Source organism: Bos javanicus, chromosome 3 (assembly GCF_032452875.1).
Source record: "Bos javanicus breed banteng chromosome 3, ARS-OSU_banteng_1.0, whole genome shotgun sequence".
Classification (NCBI taxonomy): Eukaryota; Metazoa; Chordata; class Mammalia; order Artiodactyla; family Bovidae; genus Bos; species Bos javanicus.
The window spans coordinates 93,668,311-93,692,668 of NC_083870.1; the positions used below are offsets into that span (position 1 = coordinate 93,668,311).

The 24,358-nt window shown below is 46.0% G+C and overlaps 1 protein-coding gene across 6 annotated transcripts in view; it reads left to right on the plus strand.

The window, feature by feature from the left end:
* The first annotated feature begins 1,557 nt into the window (after positions 1 to 1,557).
* Positions 1,558 to 24,358, plus strand: part of LOC133244578 (enoyl-CoA hydratase domain-containing protein 2, mitochondrial) — a 29,826-nt gene continuing 7,025 nt past the window's right edge. Inside the window, exons 1-7 of one of the 6 annotated variants that reach the window (XM_061411944.1) lie at positions 1,558 to 1,835; positions 17,661 to 17,728; positions 17,798 to 17,885; positions 20,774 to 20,860; positions 21,670 to 21,762; positions 23,384 to 23,443; positions 23,652 to 23,839. In XM_061411944.1, the coding sequence (XP_061267928.1) occupies positions 1,703 to 1,835; positions 17,661 to 17,728; positions 17,798 to 17,885; positions 20,774 to 20,860; positions 21,670 to 21,762; positions 23,384 to 23,443; positions 23,652 to 23,839 (717 nt within the window). In that variant the 5' untranslated portion in view covers positions 1,558 to 1,702. The remainder of the gene's footprint in view (positions 1,836 to 17,660; positions 17,729 to 17,797; positions 17,886 to 20,773; positions 20,861 to 21,669; positions 21,763 to 23,383; positions 23,444 to 23,651; positions 23,840 to 24,358) is intronic. The other 5 variants (XM_061411945.1, XM_061411942.1, XM_061411943.1 and 2 more) reach the window with 5 other exon arrangements.

Here is a 24,358-nt window from a genome sequence, read left to right on the forward strand (position 1 = left end):
GTTGTTGGAAGAGGGTGTTTGCTATGACCAGTGCATTTTCTTGGCAAAACTCTATTAGTCTTTGCCCTGCTTCATTCCGTATTCCAAGGCCAAATTTGCCTGTTACTCCAGGTGTTTCTTGACTTCCTACTTTTGCATTCCAGTCCCCTATAATGAAAAGGACATCTTTTTTGGGTGTTAGTTCTAAAAGGCCTTGTAGGTCTTCATAGAACTGTTCAGCTTCAGCTTCTTCAGCATTACTGGTTGGGGCATAGACTTAGATTACTGTAATATTGAATGGTTTGCCTTGGAAATGGACAGAGATCATTCTGTCGTTTTTGAGATTGCATCCAAGTACTGCATTTTGGACTCTTTTGTTGACCATGATGGCTACTCCATTTCTTCTGAGGGATTCCTGCCCGCAGTAGTAGATATAATGGTCATCTGAGTTAAATTCACCCATTCCAGTCCATTTTAGTTCGCTGATTCCTAGAATGTTGACATTCACTCTTGCCATCTCTTGTTTGACCACTTCCAACTTGCCTTGATTCATGGACCTGACATTCCAGGTTCCTATGCAATATTGCTCTTTACAGCATCGGACCTTCCTCTATCACCAGTCACATCTACAGCTGGGTATTGTTTCTGCTTTGGCTCCATCCTTTCATTCTTTCTGGAGTTATTTCTCCACTGATCTCCAGTAGCATATTGGGCCCCTACTGACCTGGGGAGTTCCTCTTTCAGTATCCTATCATTTTGCCTTTTCATACTGTTCATGGGGTTCTCAAGGCAAAAATACTGAAGTAGTTTGCCATTCCCTTCTCCAGTGGACCACATTCTGTCAGATCTCTCCACCATGACCGGCCCGTCTTGGGTGGCCCCACAGGCATGGCTTAGTTTCATTGAGTTAGACTGTGGTCCTAGTGTGATTAGATTGACTAGTTTTCTGTGAGTATGGTTTCAGTGTGTCTGCCCTCTGATGCCCTCTTGCAACACCTACCATCTTATCTGGCTTATTACCATCTTATTTGGCTACTAGGCTTCAGCCTCCCCTAAAGTAGTGAGAAGAGATTTTACAAGGAAAATGAAGGAATAAGGATGTGGTTGAGCCAGGACTGTGGACAGTCAGGGAAGTGAAAACTTTCAAAATACGCAGAGCGGGGTTAGTCCACATGGAACTATTCTAGGTTTGCTGTCCCTTCTGCAAGCTTAGGCTCCCACAGAGACTGGGAGAGAGGAACCCTACCTTCAGATACTGGCTGGAACAAACAGTAATTTCTTTTGGCAGTCTTGAGTTTTCTCAGGCCGGCACTTTAAAAGGGGCTAGAGTCATCCTAGGGATGTGTCCATGAGCTGTTAGAAACTATGTTAAGAGTTCATGCTGTTCATAAAAGTTCATTTCTCTTTTGCAACAGTGTATTACTGATTAAAATCTGTTCTACTACTTTAGCTTTCGGCTTTATCTTTGGCACTTGTCACTTTTATTACCCGCGCTTTACAGATTAAAATTTTGGGACTTAGATTGGCAGCCTTGTCCTAAAGTACACAACAGAGCCGGGCTTTCTCCTTACCCATGTCTTCCGGTTTCCTACAGGCTCAGGGAGCCGCGCAGGGCTCTCGACCCGTAGGAGGAGCAGTTTGTAAAGGCCTGGAGCAGAGCAGCGAGCTTTCAGCGGGAGGCGGTGGTGGAGGGCCGAGTGGCCCGTTCCCAAAGTGGGCCCCCATGCTGCGCGTCCTGACCAGCACCCTGCGCTTTCCGCGCCCCTGGAAGCCGCTTGAGACCCGCGGCTGCTCCTCCAACCCCGGGGCTGCCGGCCGGGAGATCCAGGTGTGCGCTCTGGCGGGTCCAAACCAGGGTAAGTGCCGAGAGCCCGGAAAGCGGCTGGGGTGAGCTCTGGCTGGCTGAGAGGCAGGCCTGGCATGCCTGGTGCTGTTGGCCAGTACGGACCCATGGCCAGTACTCCCACTACAGGGAGGCAGACTGAAACTGATCTCAGAGAGAGAAAGCAGTGAGTGGTCCTGAGAGAGAATTTAGTTCCCTACCCAGAAATTGAACCTGGGTAGCCTGGATGAAAACCAGGAATCCTATCTCCTAGACCACCAGCAGGGAGAGGCTAGAAGGCAAGCAGGCATTTGAAAACAAGAATGTTTCAAGGAGGCAAAGACTGTAAAAACAGGTACAAAGCTTACTATTACAGACACAGCACAACATATGGGAGAGCACACAGAGAAGCAGTTATATTTAAGTCAGAAAAGCTAGACAGAAATACACATCCAGAGAGAAAGGGTATCTGGGGCCTCTCTAACGAGGAGGAGGCCAGTAAAGAGGTGAGTTAAATCACTTATAAAGGACAGCCTTTGGGTGTTTATATATGGCAAATTATCTGGTTTCTTCACACCCGACTGGCCCTAGGACCTCCCCAACATGCCTGGGCAACTTTTTGCTAAGATGGATCCCACTGCAGAGACCTATGGGGGTGTGTCCACGCTTACTAAGGGGTGGCAACCCCGCCCTTTTTCACCCCTAAAAAGCCTTCCTGCACATGTGTAGACAAGGACATTTTTCTTGACCTCAGGGGTGATCATCTTACCTCTTTATTCCAGCAGAGCTCATTTACTGACACTAGCTTTGTCCTTGGCGGGTCTGGGTGAGAAACTTCAGTTTTACTCCACTGACAAACACTAGCTGTCTGGCCTGGGGGCCCATCTATCTCCTACCCCAAAACCAGTAAGGGGGAGGCAGGTTGCTCAGTGTGTTTGAGGATTGGACCCCAAAGTTCCTGCATCCCAGTAGAGGCTCCCCTGGCCTAAATCCTTTGGTAGGTGACCACCTTACCTGCCGCCCCCACCGTAATTGTGAAGGGATTCTGCGTCAATATCGGTCCCCTCAGCCCCAGATTTAGTGGCCTGGGGCTGTGAGGAAAGAGAAGGGACTCGTTCAAGGGTAGAACTAAGTGCCAGCAAGCCCCACCCCCACCCCCATCCCCACCCCCGACTACAGCTTTAAAATGCCTGATTTTCCTCCCAGGCTGAGCTTCCTGGCGAGGTTCCAGTGGGCTGGGGCAGCCGAGCCAATTCCATTTGGCTTAGGGTGTCCCGCCTCCTGGAAAGGAGGAGCTGAGGAGGGGGGAGGGGTGGGAGAAAGGAGGGGAGGAGAGAGAGGAGAGGCCAGGAGGAGTGCTTGGCGCCCTCCTGTGCAATTGCCCTGCAGCTGCTGCTGGAATGTGGAGTCCTGCTGACTCAAGGGAAAGTTCACAGCACTCACTGGCAAGAACACCTTGATTGAGCCTTGTGTTGGGTTTTCTTGGTTGTGTTATATTTTGTTTTGTTTCTGTTTGGGGGCAGTGTTATTTGTGAAGGCGGGTGAAGGGCAGTGATTGGACTTTGCATTCAGTGGCATTCCCCTGTCTGCTGTTGTGTCACCAGCTGGGCAAGTTCTTCTTGTCTTTACTTTCTCCCCCAGTCCAACCCCTCTAACCTTCCCTGCATTTAAAGTAGCACTGTGTCCAAATTTTAGTTGACACAGATTGTATTGTTCTAGGCATCTCATATTTCTTCTTCTTTTTTTGCTTGATGCTAAGTTGAAGAGCTGTTGAAGAATTGTTCCTTGCTCCGTGATATTGCATACTGTTCCCTATGTACGTCCCCCACTTTTGATGGACATGAAGAGGCTTCTGGCCTCCAACTGCCTCACTTGGTGAGAATTCTCTGGCCATGTGGGATGGCTAGGGTTAGAGAATACCCCAGATGCTCTCATGCTTTGTTCACTGCCAAACGGGCAACAGTGTTTGCCTTGAAATAGCTATAACTATTCTCCCAACTTTACAGATCAATAAACCGAGGAACAGAGAGTTTAAGCAACATGAACCCGGTCTGATTTTAAAACCTGTGTTCTCAACTATTAATGGACATCACTATTCTTCTAGTAATTCAGAGACTAAGAACACAGACTTGTACATTAGTTGAAAAATTATCATGGCTCACTTGTAGATAGGAGAATTTTTTATCCAGAAATAACAAGTACCACAGTAATCCAAGTCTGTGACCCAACCACTAATGCCAAAGAAGCTGAACAGTTCTATGAAGACCTACATGACCTTCTAGAACTAACACCAAAAAAGATGTCCTTTTCCTCATAGGGGACTGAAGTAGGAAGTCAAGAGATACCTGGAGTAACAGGCAGGTTTGACCTTGGAGTACAAAATGATGCAGTGCAAAGGCTAACAGAGTTTTGCCAAAAGAATGCACTGGTCATAGCAAACACCCTATTCCAACAACACAAGAGCTGACTCTTCACATGGACATCACCAGATGGCCAATATAGAAATTAGACTGATTAGACTGTTTGCAACCAAAGATGAAGAAGCTCTATACAGTCAGCAAAAAAAAAAGACAGGAGCTGACCTTGAATCAGATCATGAACTTCTTATTGCAAAATTCAAAATTAAATTGAAGAAAGTAGGGAATACCACTAGGCCATTCAGGTATAACCTAAGTCAAATCCCTTATGATTATACAGTGGAAGTGAGAAATAGATTCAAGGGATTAGATCTGATAGGCAGAGTGCCTGGAGAACTAGGGATGGAGGTTTGTAACACAGTACAGGAGGTGGTGATCAAAACCATTCCCAAGAAAAAGAAATACAAAAAAGGTAAAATGGTTGTCTGAGGAGGCCTTACAAGAAGCTGCGAAAAGAAGAGAAGCAAAAGGCAAAGGAGAAAAGGAAAGATATACCCATCTGGATACAGAGTTCCAGAGAATAGCAAGGAGAGATAAGAAAGCCTTAAGTTAACAATGCAAAGAAATAGAGGAAAACAATAGAATAGGAAAAACTAGAGATCTCTTCAAGAAAATCAGAGATACCAAAGGAACATTTCATGCAAAGATGGGCACAATAAAGGGCAGAAATGGTAAGGACCTAACCGAAGTAGAAGATATTAAGGAGAGGCAGCAAGAATACACAGAACTGTACAAGGTCTTAATGACCCAGATAATGATCACTCACCTAGAGCCAGATATCCTGGAACGTGAAGTCAAGTGGGCCTTAGGAAGCATTACTACGAACAAAGCTAGTGGAGGTGATGGAATTCCAGCTGAGCTATTTCAAATCCTAAAGGATGATGTTGTTAAAGTGCTGCATTAAGATGCCAGCAAATTTGGCAAACTCAGCAGTGGCCACAGGACTGGAAAGGGACAGCTTTCACTCCAATCCCAAAGAAGGGCAATACCAAAGAATGTTCAAACTACCACACAATTGCACTCATTTCACATGCTAGCAAAGTAATGCTCAAAATTCTCCAAGCGAGACTTCAACAGTATGTAAACCAAGAACTTCCAGATATTCAAGCTGGATTTAGAAAAGGGAGAGGAACCAGAGATCAAATTGCCAATATCCACTGGATCATCGAAAAAGCAAGAGAGTTCCAGAAAAACATCTACTTCTGCTTTATTGACTATGCCAAAGCCTTTGACTGTGTGGATCACAACAAACTGTGGAAAATTCTTAAAGAGGTGGGAATACCAGACCATCTGACCTGCCTTCTGAAAAATCTATATGCAGGTCAAGAAGCAACAGTTAGAACTGGACATGGAGCTGGACTAGTTCCAAATTGGGAAAGGAGTATATCAAGGCTGTATATTGTCACCTTGTTTATTTAACTTATATACAGAGTACAGATGTGAAATGCCAGGCTGGATGAAGCACAAGCTGGAATCAAGATTGCTGGGAGCAGTATCAATAACCTCGGATATGTAGATAATACATACCACTCTTATGGCAGAAAGTGAAAAGGAACTAAAGAGCCTCTTGATGAAAGTGAAAGAGGAGGGTGAAAAAGCTGGTTTAACACTCAACATTCAAAAAACTGAGATCATGGCATCTGGTCCCATCACTTCATGGGAAATAGATGAGCAAACAATGGAAAGAGTGACAGACTTTATTTTCTTGGGCTCCAAAATCACCTCAGATGGTGACTGCAACCATGAAATTAAAAGATGCTTGCTCCTTGGAAGAAAAGCTATGACCAACCTAGACAGTATATTAAAAAGCAGAGACATCACTTTGCTGAGAAAGGTCGCATAATCAAAGCTATGGTTTTTCCAGTAGTCACATATGGATATGAGAATTGGACCATAAAGAAGGCTGCAATGTGTTGGTCACTCCATCATGTCTGACTCTTTGTGACTCCAAGGTCTGTAGCCCTCCAGGCTCCTCTGTCCATGGAGTTCTCCAGGCAAGATAACTGGAGTGGGTTGCCATTTCCTTCGTCATTGGATCTTCCTGGCCCAAGGATGGATCCCAAGCCTCCTTCATTGCAGGTAGATTCTTTACTGTCTGAACCACCAGCTGTGCTGTGCTCTGTGCTGAGTCTGTCAGTCATATCTGACTCTTTTCAATCCCATGGACTGTATAGTCTGCTGGGCTCCTCTGTCCATGGGGATTCTCCAGGCAAGAATATTGGAGTAGGTTGCCATGCCCTCCTCCAGAGGATCTTCCCAACCCATGGACCGAACCCAGGTCTCCCTCATTGCAGGCAAATTCTTTACCATCTGAACCACCAGGGAAGCCCCTGAACCACCAAGGAAGCCCTTGAAGAAGTCTGAGTGCCGAAGAATTGATGCTTTTGAACTGTGGTGCTGGAGAAGGCTCTTGAGAGTGCCTTGGACAGCAAGGAGATCCAACCAGTCAATCCTAAAGGATTCTGAATATTCATTGAATCCTGAATATTCATTGGAAGGGCTGATGCTGAACCTGAAGCTCCAATACTTCGGCCACCTGATGTGAAGAGCTGACTCACTGGAAAAGATCCTGATGCTGGGAAAGATGGAGGAGAAGGGGAGACAGAGGATAAGATGGTTGGATGGCATGATCAACTCAATGGACATGAGTTTGAGCAACTCTAGATGATGGAGGACAGGTGTGCTGCAGTCAGTGGGGTCACAGAGTCAGAAATGACTAAGCCACTGAACAAAAGTATAAGCATCAGGAGATTAAGCTTCTGCCCCTGCCAGAGGGCATATAGAATGTCCTAGAGGGAAGGAGATAAGGAAACCAAGAAGAGGCAGTGGAGGAGGCATGAGGAGGAGACCCACACCCAGGAGAACCATCTCACCATCCTCCTACAACTCACCAGTTCTGTCTTCCACTTGGCGTGACAGCACCAGAGCATTGTCACATTGTGCCTGTTTTTGAAAATGAGATTAGCCCGTTAACCACTCCTCACTCTTATGGCTTTACTCCAGCTCCTTAGCTGAATATTCAAGGTTCTCCACCACAACCTGACCATGTCACCTTATATCTCCTACCATGGGTTTGTTCATTTTAAGCCATCCCACTTACGTGTTTTCTTCTAACTATGCCCCTGACTTGGGTCCTCTCCTCCCTCTCTACCTTTGTAAACCACTTAGGAATTGCACCCTCTTCCCCCACCCTTGTCCTTTTACATTCCTTCTGTCTGAACTTGTCTTCCTCATCACTTGTTAACTCTGAGAGTGAGGATTGCTAGCTGGGTCCACCTAGTAACTTTGGCACGTTCTCTTCTTTTCTGAGCCTCAGTTTCCCCCTCTGTATACTAAGGGATTATTAAGGCTTCCCACACAGCTCAGTGGTAAAAGAATCTGCCAATGCAGGAGACACAGAAGACTTGGGTTTGATCCCTGGGTCAGGAAGATCCCCTAGAGAAGGGAATGGCAATGCCACTCCAGTGTTCTTGCCTTGAGAATCCCATGGACAGAGGAGCCTTGCAGGCTACAGTCCATAGGGATGACAAAGAGTCAGACACTACTGAGTAACTGAGCACACATACCCACATGACTTTCCAGTGGTTTCTATCGACTCCCACCCACATCACTGTGTGATCCAGACCCAGACAAATGTGACTCTAGGTCTTCTGCTAAGCAAATCAAACCATCACGGGAGTCTGATAGGAGTAGAGAGGGTGCAATGCAAACCCATCATTATTACTGGGGTCCAGCAAGGGCAATGTTCCCAGAATAGGGTGTCAACTAAGAAGTCAGGGACCACGGCTGGGTCCTCTATTTCTCCGGGGCCTGGCATGTGGTAGTTCCAGCTGAACATTGTCAGGTGAATGAATGAAAGCCAAAGACACCCTGTCTGGCCCCTTAGGTCTCCCAGCTTAGAGCTCACACCTCATATTGGGTCCTAGACTTTCACCAGCTTCTGTGCATTTTCCCTGCTCAAAGTGCCCACAGACCCTAGTTATACACTTATGGACATTATCTCTTAATCTTCATTACAACCTTTTTAGTATTTCTATTTATAGATCAGGAAAGTGAAGGTCAGAACGATAAAGTAACTTGTCCAAGGCCATGGAGCTGGGATGTGACTGAGCTGTGACTTCAGCCGAGCACCATATCTGCATTCTGCAAGAGGGAGCTAGAGATGAAATATGGGAGAGAGTTAGCCAGAGAAAAAGGAAAGACAGAACAGGAAAGTGAAGAGGAGAGAGGAAAGTTCCTGTCAATCCCAGGATGTAATGACTATATTTGTTTTCTATTGCCACATAACATATTACCACAGACTGTTGCTTAAAATAGCGTACACTTATTATCTCATAGTTTCCATAGGTCAGAAGTCCAGGCACAGTTTTGCTGGGTTCTCTTCTTCAGGGTTTTAGCAGGCTGCAATCCCAGAGTTGGCAGGGGCTATGGTCTCTCATCATAGGCTTAACTGGGGATGGATCTGCTTCCAGGTTCCTCAGGCTATTGACAGAATTCATATCGTATTGTTGTAGTACTGAAGTCCTGTTTTCTTCCTGTTGGCCAGGGGCCACTCTGAGCTCCTGGAGGCTGCCCTGTGGACCCTGCCACAGGACCGTATCCATGGGCCCACTAGTGTGTGCTAGTAATACAGTCTTTTAAAATTTTACTTAGTTTTGGCTGCTCTGGTTCTTCCTGCACGCAGGCTTTCTCTAGTTGCCGCGAGCAGGGGCTACTCTCTAGTCGCCATGTGCAGGCTTCTCATGGCGCTGGCTCCTTGTTGCAGAGCTTGGGCTCTAGCGCACTCAGGCTTCAACAGTTGTGGCTCAAGGGTTTAAGGACTGGGCAGTAGTTGTGGTGAATTAGCTTAATTGCCCTGCAGTGTGTGAAATCTTCCTGGGTCAGGAAATGAACCCACGTCCTCTGCATTGGCAGGCAGATTCTTTACCAGTGGACCACCAGGGAAGTCCAATACAGGGTCTTATATACATTATAAACTAATCACAGAAGTGACATCTCATTGGCCCTGATTTGGCACATGAGGCCAGAGTGATGTACAAAGGCCAGATTGTAGGGAATCTTTTGGGTGGTAATAAGGATTTAGACTGAATTCTGATGAAAAGGGAAGCAAGAAGAATATGGTCAGATTTGGGTTAGAAAGATGACTTTGACCCAAATGAGGGAATGAATGTGGAAGGGGAAGGGGAGGCAAAACTGAGGACAGTGGGCCAGCTGGGGCATTCACGCAGTAGAAGGAAGAGCCCATCAGCTTAGTGGCTGCAGGAGGGCAGGGTGTGAGCTGCAAGGTCTGAGATCCAAGAGGTTGAATCGTCTGCCTCGGACACTGAGTAAACTTCAAGTGTCAGAAAAATGGAGGCAACAGGATGCCAGGAGCCGGTGAGGCATTCCACTCGTGACAAAGGTCATGAGGAAGGAGGCTCGGCATACGCAAAGGCGGGATCGAGCCTCAGGAGTCCCCCTGGATATTCTCGAGCATCTACCCCCAAAAAACCAGAGTCTGCCTACTTTATTGCTTTGTGCTCTCACCTCTGACTTTACTGGGGGCTGTCCCCCACCACCATCTCACTCTCTCTGTCAAAAGCTAACTTACAGCTCCAATTAATAAAGTTCCTGGGCAACTAGGAGTGTTTAAATCCAAACCCCTCAGATGGCTCTCTAACTCGCCTGACAAGTTTACCCGGATTCCTACAGCTATGCATACGATTGTTTAGTCTCCCAGCCTCGAGAGGCACAGGAAGCTTAAGATATTCAAATAGCTTAGAGCCTCTCAGAGAGTTAGAAACTGTCAGAATAAAACTAGTAAAAGATTTCATTGGTGAGCCAATGTTTGTTGCCAAGTTTTCACATCTCCTGAATTGTATCCTTGAATGTGTATTAATTAATATAGTTGCTATGTAGAAAAAATAAGTAGTGGCCTTGGTGTTAGTAACTTTAGACCCTTAAGGTAATAAATTCTTTCCTTTGTTGTAAACCCATTACACATCCGCCCTATAGGAATGCAATTTTATCTTCGGAAGATGGCACCAAACCTTAAAATAATTACTCTTAGAGAAAATAAGTCTTATGGTTGATAAGTCTTTGTCAAGAGCCATAAAATGTTAATAGGCCTTCTGGCCAGAAGATGATGTAAATCACCTAAACCATTTGTATACGATAAATTTGCAGGAAAGAAACCCCGGTTTTTGATAAGGATCAAAAACTGCTGACTTTGCATCCCCTATTATCCTCTATGTGTAACTTAGGGTATATAAGCCCCTGTTGAAAATAAAGCTACGGGCCTTGCTCACCAATGCTTGGTCTCCCCATGTCATTTTTCTCCTTGACCTCCAGCTGAGTCTCCATCTGGAGCGCGGATATCCTCTGCGACCATTTATTTGCCTGGGCTTCTAAGACCCACTTGAGAAGGTGTCTAAGGTGGGGCACCTTCCGCTATTCAAGAGGGCGCCTGCGGCCTCCGTGGTCAGAGCTAACCTTGTGTCATGGGTTATATTGATTTTCCACGTAAACCAAGCTATTCAGCTTCTTTTCTCCACTGAATTTTCCTACTGAGCTATCCTCATTCTATTACTCTTTACATCTCTAATTAACATTTGAATAAGCCGTCTCCCCTTCGAATACCCTGGATCAGCCGGGGCTGGACCCCGGCAACAGGAGAGACCTCCGAGTTGATATGTCATTCACTCACCAAAGGAGCAGAAGAATGATCATTTTTTGACATGTTGGTCTAGATGTCAAGTGAGCAGCAGGATTTTCAGGCTTGGAGCTCAGAGGAGAGCAGGCTGGGTGTGCGGGGAAATCCTGCGTGTACAGGAGCCAAGCACACGGGAAGCGGGAAGGAGAAGGGGCAGACAAGCAAGCGCAGCCCTCCTGACTCCTGTCACACCTCACGGGGCTCTCCCTTTCCTCTGAACTCCAGTTCTGGAAGACACTAAAAGGTGCCCCCCTCCCCCCGCCAAGAAATATGCTACATTGGCATAGGGATAATCTTGAGCTAAAGCCGCTTGAAATAAATAGCAGATGCAAGAAGGGCATTTCTTACTGAAAACAGAAGATAAGAACTCCTGTTTGAAAAATGCCCTTCCTGAAACTGGAGATTAAAAAAAATATTCTTCAACAGGGAGTTGAAGCCAAGAGAATCCTGTACAGACAAGTGTGTTGAAACAGACAAGTATGGACAACTGTGTAGAAACAGGCCTTATCTTCCTGTAGCCTCCCACACAGTTAACTTTGCCACAGTTGCTGCTCTTCCTACTGTAAAAGCGTGTTGTGTTGTGTCGTCAACACAGTTGTGTCCGTCTCTTTTGACCCCGTGGACTGCAGCACACCAGGCCTCCCTGTCCCTCACTGTCTCCCAGAGTTTGCCCAAGTTCATATTCATTATATGGATGATGCCATCTGGCCATCTCATCCTTGATGCCCTCTTCTCCTTCTGCCCTCGATCTTTCCCAGCATCAGGGACTTTTCCAAAGAGTCGGCTGTTCACATCAGGTGACCGTAATACAGAGCTTCAGCTTCAGCATCAGTCCTTCCAATGAGTATTCAGGGTTGATTTCCCTTAAGATTGACTGGTTTGATCTCCTTGCTGTCCAAGGGACTGTCAGGAGTCTTCTCCAGCACCACAGTTCCAAGGTGTTTGGCACAGTCTTTGGCACTCTGCCTTCTTTGTGGTCCACTGTAAAGACACTAAAAGGTGTGTCTTTTACACTCTCACAAGCATCCATGACCACTGGGAAGACCACAGCCTGGACTATACAGACCTTCGTCAGCAGAGTAATGTCTCTTCAACACGCTGCCTAGGTTTGTCATAGCATGTGGACCTACCATTTCTAGGGGTCTTCATTTCCTTTTGAGGAGTCCTGTGTTACATAAAACTTGAACAAATTCGTATGCTTTTCTCCTGTTAATCTGTTTTATGTTGGTTTAATTCTCAGGTGCAGCCAAAAAACATTCAAGGCCCAGCAATATAAACCCTATAGTACCCGCTCTGCTGCACTCAGGGCCCTCATCTGTGCCACTCCCCCTCTGAAATAGGCTTTTCCCTACCAACACACACACACACACTTTTGTCTGGCTAACTCCTATTTATTCCTCAGCTCTCAGCTGAAAGGTCACTTCTTCCCCCAGGAGGTTACTGCTGATCTTCTACACTAGGGCTCCCCTCTGCCCACTCTAAACCCCTATCCTCCTGTCTTTTTTTCCCCCATGTACTCGTCACAAATAGTAATTACTTGTTGAGTGTCGATCTCCTCTGTTAGACTTTTAGGATCTAAGAGGACAGGGACTGAGTCTGCTCTAGTCTCTGACATCAGTGTTTAGTACAGAGGCCAGCGTGTGTTAAATACATAACTGTACAAACGACTGAATAAAGAGATCTTGGATTGACCTTTCCGGAACTTCAACTACTTTGCAAACTATTATATACAGAATGGATAAACAAGGTCCTACTGTATAACATAGGGAACTATATTCAATATCTTGTGACAAATCATAATGGAAAAGAATAGGAAAAGGAATATATATGTATATAGCTGAATCACTTTGCTGTACAATAGACATTAACACATTCGATAAAATATTTTTCAAATGGAGTAGTCTCTTACATGTAGTATTTTTCGCACTTCCCCTCACTCTGAAAATGACATTTTTTTACCTATTTCCACCTTGCTCAAATGCTACCATTTATGAACTACCATTTATAATCCTATAGTACTTTATGTATTTATTTTACTTATGACCTCATATTATCATTTACTTATATTAGGCTATAAGCACTAATACAACAATCCCTTGAAGACAGGGATTGGTACATATCCTTGTAACTCCCACAATTTATTATACATCAAAGTTGTTTGCTAGATATTCAGGTTTGTTTTTTTTTTTTAATAACCAACACTTGGTTTTTATTTTTCGTCTTCTTAGTTTTAGTCATTGTATTTGGTGTACAGCCATATCTAGGCTTTTTTTAAACTCTCATTTATTTGAGACTAATAAAATTAAACATCTTTTCATGTGCTTAGTGGTTATTTGTATATCTTCTTTTGTGTGGTTATCTTTTGTTAAGAAGTGGTTTTTTAATCAAAATACAATTGACATATTAGTTTCAGATGTTCAGTTCAGTCGCTCAGTCATGTCCGACTCTTTGTGACCCCATGCACTGCAGCACGCCAGCTTTCCCTGTCCATCACCAACTCCTGCAGCTTGCTCAAACTCACGTCCATCCAGTCAGTGATACCATCCAACTATCTCATCCTCCCTTTTCTCTTTCTCCTCCCGCCTTCAATCTTTCCCAGCATCAGGGTCTTTTCCAGTGAGTTAGCTCTTCACATCAGGCTCAGCTTCAGCATCAGACCTTCCAATGAATATTCAGCACTGATTTCCTTTAGGATTGACTGGTTGGATCTTGCAGTCCAAGGGACTCTCAAGAGTCTTCTCCAACACCACAGTTCAAAAGCATCAATTCTTCAGCACTCAGCTTTCTTTATGGTCCAACTCTCACATCCATACATGACTACTGGAAAAACCATAGCTTTGACTAGATGGATCTTTGTCGGCAAAGTAATGTCTCTGCTTTTTAATAATGCTGTCTACGCTGGTCAAAGCTTTTCTTCCAAGGAGCAAGCATCTTTTAATTTCATGGCTGCAGTCACCATCTACAATGATTTTGGAGCCCAAGAAAATAACATCTGTCACTGTTTCGTTTCCCCATCTATTTGTCAAGAAGTGATGAGGCCAGATGCCATGATCTTCGTTTTCTGAATGTTGAGGTTTAAGCCACCTTTTTCACTGTTCTCTTTCATTTTCATCAAGAGGCTCTTTAGTTCTTTGCTTTCTGCCATAAGGATGCTGTCATCTATGTATTCGAGGTTATTGTTATTTCTCCTGGCAATCTTGATTCCAGCTTGTGCTTCATCTAGCCCAGCATTTCTCATGATGTACTCTGCATATAAGTTAAATAAGCAGGGAAACAATATACAGCCTTGACATACTCCTTTCCTGATTTAGAACCAGTCTGTTGTTCCTGTCCAGTTTTAACTGTTGTTTCTTGACCTGCATGTACATTTCTCAGGAGGCAGGTAAGGTGGTCTGGAATTCCTACCACTGTTAAGAATTTTCCACAGTTTGTTGTGATCCACACAGTCAAAGGCTTTGGTGTAGTCAATAAAGCAGAAATAGATGTTTTTCTGGAACTCTCTTGCTTTTTTGGTGATCCAATGGATGTTGGCAATTTGATCTCTGCTTCCTCTGCCTTTTCTAAATCCAGCTTGAACATCTGGTAGTTCATGGTTCAGGTACTGTTGAAGCCTGGCTTGGAGAATTTTGAGCATTACTTTACTAGCGTGCGAGATGAGTGCAATTGTGCAGTAGTTTGAACATTCTTTGGCATTGGCTTTATTTAGGATTGGGATGAAAACTGACCTTTTCCAGTCCTGTGGCCACTGCTGAGTTTTCCAAATTTGCTGGCATATTGAGTGCAGCACTTTCACAGCATCATCTTTCAGGATTTGAAATAGCTCAACTGGAATCCCATCACCTCCACTAGCTTTGTTCATAGTGATGCTTCCTAAGGCCCACTTGACTTCACATTCCAGGATGTCTGGCTCTAGGTGGGTGATCACACCATTGTGGTTATGTAGGGTCTTCTGTGTATTCTTGCAGCCTCTTCTTAATATCTTCTGCTTCTGTCAGGTCCATAGCATTTCTGTCCTTTATTGTGCCCATTTTGCATGAAGTCTTCCCCTGGTATCTCTAATTTTCTGGAAGAGATCTCTAGTTTTTCCCATTCTACTGTTTTCCTCCATTTCTTTGCACTGATTGCTGAGGAAGGCTTTCTTATCTCTCCTTGCTATTCTTTGGAATGCTGCATTCAAATGGGTCTATCTTTCCTTTTCTCCTTTGCCTTTAGCTTCTCTTCTTTTTCAGCTATTTGTAAGGCCTCATCAGACAACCATTTTGCCTTTTTGCATTTCTTTTTCTTGGGGATGGTCTTTATCACTGCCTCCCTATACAGTGTCACGAACCTCCATCCATAGTTCTTCAGGCACTCTATCAAATCTAATCCTTTGAATCTAATTGTCACTTCCACTGTATAATGGGTAAGGGATTTGATTTAGGTCATACCTGAATGGTCTAGTGGTTTTCCCTACTTTCTTCAATTTAAGTCTGAATTTTGCAGTAAGTTCATGATCTGAGCCACAGTCAGCTCCTGGTCTTGTTTTTGCTGGCTGTATAGAGCTGCTCCATCTGGCTGCAAAGAATATTAATCAATCTGATTTCAGAATTGACCATCTGCTGATGTCCATTTGTAGAGTCTTCTCTTGTGTTGTTGGAAGAGGGTGTTTGTTATGACCAGTGTGTTCTCTTGGCAAAACTCTGTTAGCCTTTGCTTTGTTTCATTTGTTTCACATGTACAACGTAACAGTTCAGTATTTGTATATATTGTGCAGTAATCCCCACAGTAAATGTAGTTAAGATCCATCACCACACACTTACACATTTTTGTGTGAGTGAGGGGAACTTATAAGATGTACAGTTTTAGCAACTTTCAAATATTCTTAACTCTAGTCACCATGATGTACATTATATCCCCAAGACTTATTTATTACAGATATATGTTGAATAAATGTTTTAAGAATTTTTAAATTGGGTAGAAGAAAACCTAGAAAAGAAGTGCAGAGGATCATCTGAGACGTAGGAAGGCCAGGAAAATGTGGAGCCACAGGCAGGTACATGTTGTTATACGTTTGTCAAAACCCATAGCATATGCAACACCGAGAGTGAACCCCAATGTAAACATGAAAGCTGGGTGATAATGACATATGCATAGAAGTTAATCTTGGTAACAAATGTCCCACTCTGGTGGGAGGCTACGCATGTGCATTGGGCAGAGGATTTATGGGAACTTCTGCACTTTCTCAGTCATGTCCGACTCTTTTCAATCCCATGAACTGTAGCCTGCCAGGCTCCTCTGTCCATGGAATTCTCCAGGCAATAATACTGGAGTGGGTTGCCACTTCCTTCTTCAGAAAATCTTCCAAACCCAGGGATTGAACCCGGGTCTTCTGCATTGCAGGCATATTCTTTACCCTCTGAACCATCAGGGAAGCACTTTCTACTCCATTTTGCTGTAAACCTAAAATTGTTCTGAAAAAAAAAAAACTGTCTACTAAAAAAAAAAAAAAAAAAAAGGACAAGCAGAAAATGTTCAAGGAGGAACAGGTGTTTGGTCAGGAGAGTTAATTGTTGCTGAGCCTGGGACAAGGATGGAAATATGTCCCTCGGTTAGTGATGTGATTACACTGGTTACACTGGTCTCACTTAGGTGAGAACAGTTTCTGCCAAGTGATGGGGTGGGAGCTAGACTGGAGAAGACTTAAGAGAATGGAAGGCAAGAAAATTTTTAACTGAAAATGGAAAAGCCTTTCAAGAAGTTTCACTGGTGCTCATGAAAGAATATCACATGAGTAGGGCAAAGGATATTCTCTTGCCAAAGAGGACAGAATGTGAATGTGCTCAAGCCTCTGGATTAGCTGCTAAATTCCTATGACAGAGGCATCTGCTCGCTTGTCCCATGAGTGTGCAATCAGTAAATTCCATGCTGCAGGAAATCTTACAGGTCAAATGCCCCACGTTCTTTTTTTCTCTTTGGCTGTGCCAGTCTTAGTTGCAGTATTTGTGATCTTAGTTGCAGCACGTGGGATCTAGTTCCCTGACCAGGGAATGAACACAGGCTTCCTGCATTAAGGGAGTCTTAGCCACTGGACCACCAGGGAAGTCCCGCCTCAAGTTCTTTAATAAATATCTTTGAGCAAAAGACAGGGCTAGAAGCAGAACCTAAGGATTTTAACAAGCTTTTAAGAGTTTTCTTTTGTTAATTAATTAGCAAGTCTAAGCTATATGGTCTGGAGATGACCATCTGTGTGATAAAATTGTAAAGAAATGCAAGGAAGTGATCACCATAAAAAGTCAGGAGAAAAAAAGTCAGGAGAGTTGTTACTTTTGGGGGGAGGTGGGAGCAGTGACTGAGTCAGGGCACACAAGATTTCTGCATGGTAGTGTTATCATAACTCATTCAGCTCGAGAGGAAGAAGTCTGGCTGTAGAGAAAAGAATCACATGGAGAGAGATATGTGAAATTGAAGAAGGGGTGTGTAGGTGTGTGTGTGTGTGTCTCGCAATGGCAGAAGCAGGCAGGAACCACTGGGGCAGTCATTCTCGTCCCTCTCCCCATGGTGCTCTGAGGTTCTCAAGCCCTTCCACTTCTGTGAGGCAGAAAGGGCAAGGGTTATTCTCCCGATTTTATGGGTGGAAAAACTGAGGCCTGAGTGTGTGTGACTTGCCCCAGGTCACACTGCTCATCAAGGGTAGAGGCTGCCCAGATCCCAGGCCCCAGCCCAGGAGTGAGCAGGGCAGCTGGCTCACCCAACGCTGCCCTGTCCCCTGCAGGAATTGCTGAGATTCTGATGAACAGACCCAGTGCCCGCAATGCCCTGGGGAATGTCTTCGTCAGTCAGGTGAGTAAGGGCGGGCACCAGGGTGGGAGGGGCTGAGCTGGGAGGTATCTGATCTGGTCTCCTCTGCAGCTGCTGGAAGCTCTGGCCGAGCTTCGGGAGGACCGTCAAGTGCGTGTCCTGATCTTCAGGAGTGGAGTGAAGGGTGTGTTCTGCGCAGGTGGGTTTCCTTCCTTGCCCCCAACCCGGGGCTCAGCAGGGCTCCCACCAGCCTGCATTTAGGGAACAGTTAGGTTGTTTTAGCACAGGACTCGGGCTTCCCAGGTTGCCCTAGTGGTAAAGAACCCACTTGGGGATACAGGAGACACTGGTTTGATCCCTGGGACGGGAAGATTCCCTGTGGAAGGAAATGGCAACCCACTCCAGTATTCTTGCCTGGAGAATCCCCATGGACAGAGGAGCCTGGCGGGCTACAGTCCATGAGGGTGCCAAGAGTTGGACATGACTGAAAAGACTTAGAACACAGCACAGGACTCATTCCCATTTAAAGATATGCACTCAGAGGTGAAATTCCTTGCTTAGAGCAACATAGCCAGTGAGAATTCGGTTAGAACTTGACCTTTCTGACCCCCAAATCCCTGTTCTTTCTGTTCTGACACTGCATTGAGGAAATGAGAAAACGGAGTCCAACGACACTCACCAGGTCCGTGGCCAAGATAGGACTGACTTACTGCCCCTTTGCCCACTACAAGATTTCAGTCCCTGTCAACGAAACTCTTCCATGTCTCTGCACCATTTGGTCCCCACAACAGGGCAAGCACCATGCACTTCCTTTCTGAGACGAGAAATGCTGCATCCCAGGCCCACTACAAGAAGCAAGCAAATGAGAGTTGAGCTAAGAACTGACTCTGCGGTGGCTCTGGAGGGGACACTAGGGAGACGGGAAGAGGCTGCAGAGGGCAAGGGTGGGAAGCGAGTGATTCTTAGGCAGTTTCAAGGGCATGTGGCTCAGTCCCCAGGCCTCAACTGTCAGGATCCCGGTGAGCAGCCTGGGGTGGGAGGTGGCAAGGGAAGTATGCGGACCAGTCTGCCTGACCCCACTGCCCTGATCGAGGCCCTCCTCCTACTCCGGCCTCTTCCTTTGGCTCCCCCATGGTCTGACGTCTTCCATCACGGTCACTTCATGACTGTTAGCCCCGCTCCTCACCCCTCCAGCGAAGGACAGAAAAGCAGGGGGCGTGCAGGAGGTCTGAATCTGCCCCTGATTTGCTCTGGAATCCTGGGCTAGTCCCTGTCTCTCTCTGCGCCTCAGTTTCCCCATCTGTCACTGAGGGGCTAGGACTAATCAGACTCCCAAAGGCTCTCCCAACTGACTTTCCCATAATCTAGGACTTGCAGAGAGTACATTCACCCCCTATTCATGACTCAGGCTCCGGCTGTCTGGCCTTCAGTGAACCTCCACTGTCACTACTCTCACCAAGGACCCTGCCCCCCCCCATAACACTGTCCCTGCACTCACTCCTCAACCAAGCCCTTCTTTTAAAAAATAATTATACCTGCTGTATGCCAATTATTTCTCAATAAAACAGGAAAAAATAATAAATTTTTATTTTATTACTATTTAATGTGTTTTATGAGTTGTCAAAAATATGTACATTACACAAAATTTACATTTAATCACAAAATTTACATTTTAATCACTTTTAAGTGTAAAATTCACTGGCATTAAGTGCATTCACAAGGTTATTCAACAATCACCACTATCCATTTCCAAAAAACTTTCATCATCTCAATAAACTATATACTGAAGCAATTCCTCCCCATTTCCCTAACACCCAGTAACCTCCATTCTACTCTCTATCTTTACGAATTTGCTTACTCTAAGTATTTAAGTAGAATCATCCGTTTGTCCTTTCATGGCTAGCTTATTTCACTTAGCATCATGTACTTCATGTTCATCCATATTGTAGCATATTGCAGAATTTCTATCTTTTTTAAAAGAGAATAATATTCTTTTTCACATATATATTCCACATTTTTTTAATCCATCTGTTGATGGACTTGGGTGGTTCCCACATTTTGGCTGTTGTGATTAATACTGCTACGAACATTGGTGTGCACCTATCTGTTTTGAGTCCTTGTTTTCAATTCTTTGGGGTATATACTTAGGAGTAAAGTGGCTGGACCACATAGTAATCCTACTTTGAACTTTTGGAGGAAGCACCAAAATATTTTTCACGGCAGCTGTATCATTTGAGATTCCTACCAGCGGTACATCAGAGTTCTCCACACCAATGTCAACACTTTTTTGTTACTTATAATCACCGTCTGAATGGGTACAAAGCACTATCCTATTGTGGTTTTTACTTGCATTTCCCCAATGATGCTGAACACACTCTCCAGTGCTTACTGCCTTACCTTCTTTTTTAAATATTTGGCTGCACTGGGTCTTCGTTGAGGGACGCAGGATCTTCAGTCTTCTGTGACATGCCACCTTTCAGTTCCGGCATGAGAGCTCTAGTTCCCCAACTAGGGATGGAACTTGGGCCACCTGCATTAGAAGCCCAATCTTAGCCACTGGACTAGCCGGGAAATCTCACTGGCATATTTTCCTTGGAGAAATGTCTACTCAAGTCCTTTGTTTGTTTTTGGCCACTCTGCACAACTTGCATGATCTTAGTTCCCCAAACAGGGATCAAACCGTGCCCCCTGCAGTGGAAGCATGGAGTCTTAAACCACTGGACCACCAGGGAAGTCCTTTTTATTTGTTTTTAGTTGTAGGAAATCTTTATATATCATAGATATCAGTTCCTTACCAGATGTATGATTTACAAGTTATTTCCTTCCATTCATGGGTCGTCTTTGCTCTCTTCATAATCTCTTCTGATGCATTAGTTTTTAATTGTGATGAAATCCAATTCACCTTTTTGTTGTTGTTGTGTCTTTTTTTGCCCACCCTCCTCCCTCCCTGGCTTCCCTGACGAGCTTTCCTGGTGTTTCTCTTTCCTCTCTGGCCGCTTCTCTTCAGGTTTCCATTGCTGGATCCTTTGACAGCCTGGGATTCAGTGCCAGGTCATTTCCCAAGGGCTGTCACCCTTGCATCTGCAGGTGCAGACCTGAAGGAGCGGGAGCAGATGAGTGAGGCAGAAGTGGGGCTCTTTGTCCAGCGGCTTCGAGGCCTGATGACTGAGATTGGTGAGGGTTCTGGAGTGGGGAGGAGGGGCGCATTCAGGAGTCCTGCTGATCCCAGCCTCACCCAATCTACCATACCCTAAAGACAGAATGGTTTCTGTTGTGAGCTCTGTGGAGAGATGATCCTCCCAGGGAGAGGGGGCAGGGACAAGGAATTCTACAAGGAGGAGGGTGCCACAAGGGTCCAAAGGGCACTGGCTCCCCAGCATTAGTGCCCTGCTAGTTCTGACCCCCAGCCCCTGTGCCCTGAGGGTACAAGCCTGGCCATTCCAGAGTCAACTTTCAGCAAGCATGCTTGCAGGCTTTGATAAATGCTTGTTCTTTTTCTGGAATATCCCTCCTAGGCCATCTGAACTGTTTATGCATTTTTTAAGACAACCAGTGCCACCTCCTCCAGGAAGCCATCCCTGGCCCATCATCCAAGCTTCCTTTCTCAAATCACCGATCACCCTGGGTCATCATCACCTGTTTGCCCGCTGGCCTTCCCCATGTCAGATTCAATTCTGTTCTCAGCACACAGAATGAGAAGGGAGAGTAAAAAGGCGGGTCCTGGGGAGGCCCACAGGAGGGTGGGCCTGACCAGGCATCACCCTGCCCATCCATCTCCCCACTCCTATTCCCCAGCAGATCCCACAACTTGCCCCAGTGGGAAAACTGACTGCTAAGATAACCTGGCTGAGGTACCAGGTAAGGTCCCCAAACTTGGGACCAATGAAGCCTTCTATCACAACCAGCTAGACCATCTCCTACCCTGAGACACTGTCCTGGTCCTACCAGGGCCTCACAGGCTGAGCCCTCCTTTGTCTCCACAGCAGCGTTCCCTGCACCCACCATTGCAGCTATGGATGGGTTTGCCTTGGGTGGAGGCCTGGAACTTGCCCTGGCCTGTGACCTCCGAGTGGCAGGTACTGGGTACAGGGAGAGGGGTGGAAGGGTGGGAGGGAAGAGCGAATGAAACAAGCTAATTCTGGGGATTCTGCAGTCAGCCACTGCTCTCAGCTTCCCAACAAACCCCAGAACTAAAGGCAAAGTGGGAGCCAAGGAATTCAGGAAGCAGTGGTTCCCCACCCACCGCCCAGCCCCTGACTGCTACAGGACTCGTCCCTTCTCAGAGTCAGCTGCCCTCAGCTCAGGACTGTTTGTACCAACCCCAGGACAACCGCTGACACAGCTAGAAAGAACACAGAGAGTGAAGGTTGGGGACAAAGGTATCTATTCAGTCTTCCAGTTCTGTCCAAGCCAGCTGTATCGATCATATTGTGAACAAAGGTGAGCCATGAGGGCAGTCTATGCCCAGTTAATCACAAGCATGACTGGGCAGGAACAGTGCCCTACAGTAGCTCTATCAGAGTCCACAGAGGTTTGCATTAGTAGCTCAGAGAAATTGAACTTTGAAGTGTGGAGGGCAGGGAGGATGAAAATAATTGCTTTTTAACCTTGCGGACTTGGTGGTTAGGTGTGCCCTTTTTAGAGCCGATCAGAGAAGATATGACACTTCCCTGTAGCTCAAACAGTAAAGAATCTGCTTGCAATGCAGGAGACCTGAGTTTGATCCCTGGGTCAGGAAGATCCTCTGGAGAAGGAAATGGCAATCCACTCCAGTATTCTTGCTTGGAGAAGCCTGGAGGGCTAAAGTTCATAGGGTGGTAAAGAGTCAAACACAACTGAGCGCCTAACACTTACTTACTTACTTACTTTAGAGAAGATCTGAGTGTCATCATGGTGCTACTACTTCTCCTGCCACCAATAACTTTTTTTTAACATGTAGCCCCAGGCATAGAGGGACTTTATATCCACATGATACATAGCAAAGAGAAGCCATCAAAATACCAGGTCAGGTCATAGCACCAACTCTGGTTCTACCTGCCTGTTTAAGGGAGCTAATTTGCAGGGTTTGATGGATAGGAGGGTGAATGTAGACCCCTCCCTCCCATACCGCATGGTTTGGAGGGACCGTGTTCAGGGAATTCAGGAGAAGCCTGTGGGGTGGGACACTCAATCAAGGAAGGCTTCTCACAGGAAGTGCAACTCAGAAAAAAGGATGTGGATCAGAATACAGGAAAATTTCAGGCTGACAAAAAGCTCGGAGGGAAAACTGGTAGAAGCAGGAGTCACTGACACTCTAGGCCAGACCAGAGTTAACATGAGACTAAGAATCCATTAACTTACAAATAGGTACTGGGTATCATCCAGGAACCCTTCTAGTTCTAAGCACCATGACCTCACTTAATCCTTAGCAACTCTATAAAGCAGGTAAAAGAGACGTTATCATTTTTTTTCCCCCATCCACATAGCTCAGAAAGGCTAAGAGAGTTGCTCAGTGAGTTGTGGAGGTAGGATGAGTGCTGGGCCTTCTGACTTCCAGGTTAGGGCTCTTCCAAAGGTAGTAACTGGAGGAGCCTGGCTGTAGCCGCACCATGAGGGAAGTAATTGGCTGGAAGGGTGAGCAGAGCCCACAGAGTGTCTCTTATCCTCTGGGATTGGAGCTGGAAGACAGGGTGGGGGCTTCACTCTGTTTTGTCTAAGCAGCTTCCTCGGCTGTCATGGGACTGATCGAGACCACCCGAGGGCTCCTCCCAGGAGCAGGTAATCTCAACACACACCATCCATCCTCTACCTGTTTATTCTATCCAGCATAATTCCCTACTTTCCTCTTTTGCCCTATGTTCTGGGCTCTTCCCCGCCAGCCTAACCCAATCTTGTCCTCTGAGAGGTCTTGGCTGACTCCCAGCCAGGGCCTCCTCTGGGCCCCCACATTCCATGAGGATTCACCATCCCTACTCCATCCTGGCAGGAGGGACTCAGAGGCTGCCTCGATGCCTGGGGGTGGCCCTGGCGAAGGAGCTCATCTTCACAGGCCGACGACTGAGTGGGGCGCAGGCCCAGGCTCTGGGGCTGGTGAACCACGCTGTGGCCCAGAACGAGGAGGGCAATGCTGCCTACCACCGGGCACGAGCACTGGCCCAGGAGATCCTACCCCAGGTACGACTGCCGCTCAGCACAGGCGGGCCTGTGCCATTGGGGATCACAGGTGCGGAAGCCAGGGGGCAAGGGTGTCTCATGCAACCACACAAGATCCATTTTCCCAGATTTATAAAATTAACCATCTGTGGCGATTTTGCTTCCATTCAGCCATCTAGTAAATAATACTAAATCAGATTTTAAGTTAAGATGAAAATTGAGTTCCGAGGCGCTGGGATCAATTAAGCTTGAAAGTCCTCAGAACAGCCTGTAAAACAGAACTTCTGAGATGATGCAAATGATCTCTATCTGTGCCACCCACTAAGGCAGTCACTAGCCATGTTTTGTTGCTATGTCCGACTCTGTGCGACTCCACCGACTGTAGCCCAGCAGACTCCTCTTGTCCATGGTATTTTACAGGCAAATATACTAGAGGGGGCTACCATTTCCTTCTTCAGGGGATCTTCCCAACCCAGGGACTGAACCCGAGGCTCCTGCTTGCCAAGCAGTTTTTTACCCTTGAGCTACCTGGGAAGCCCC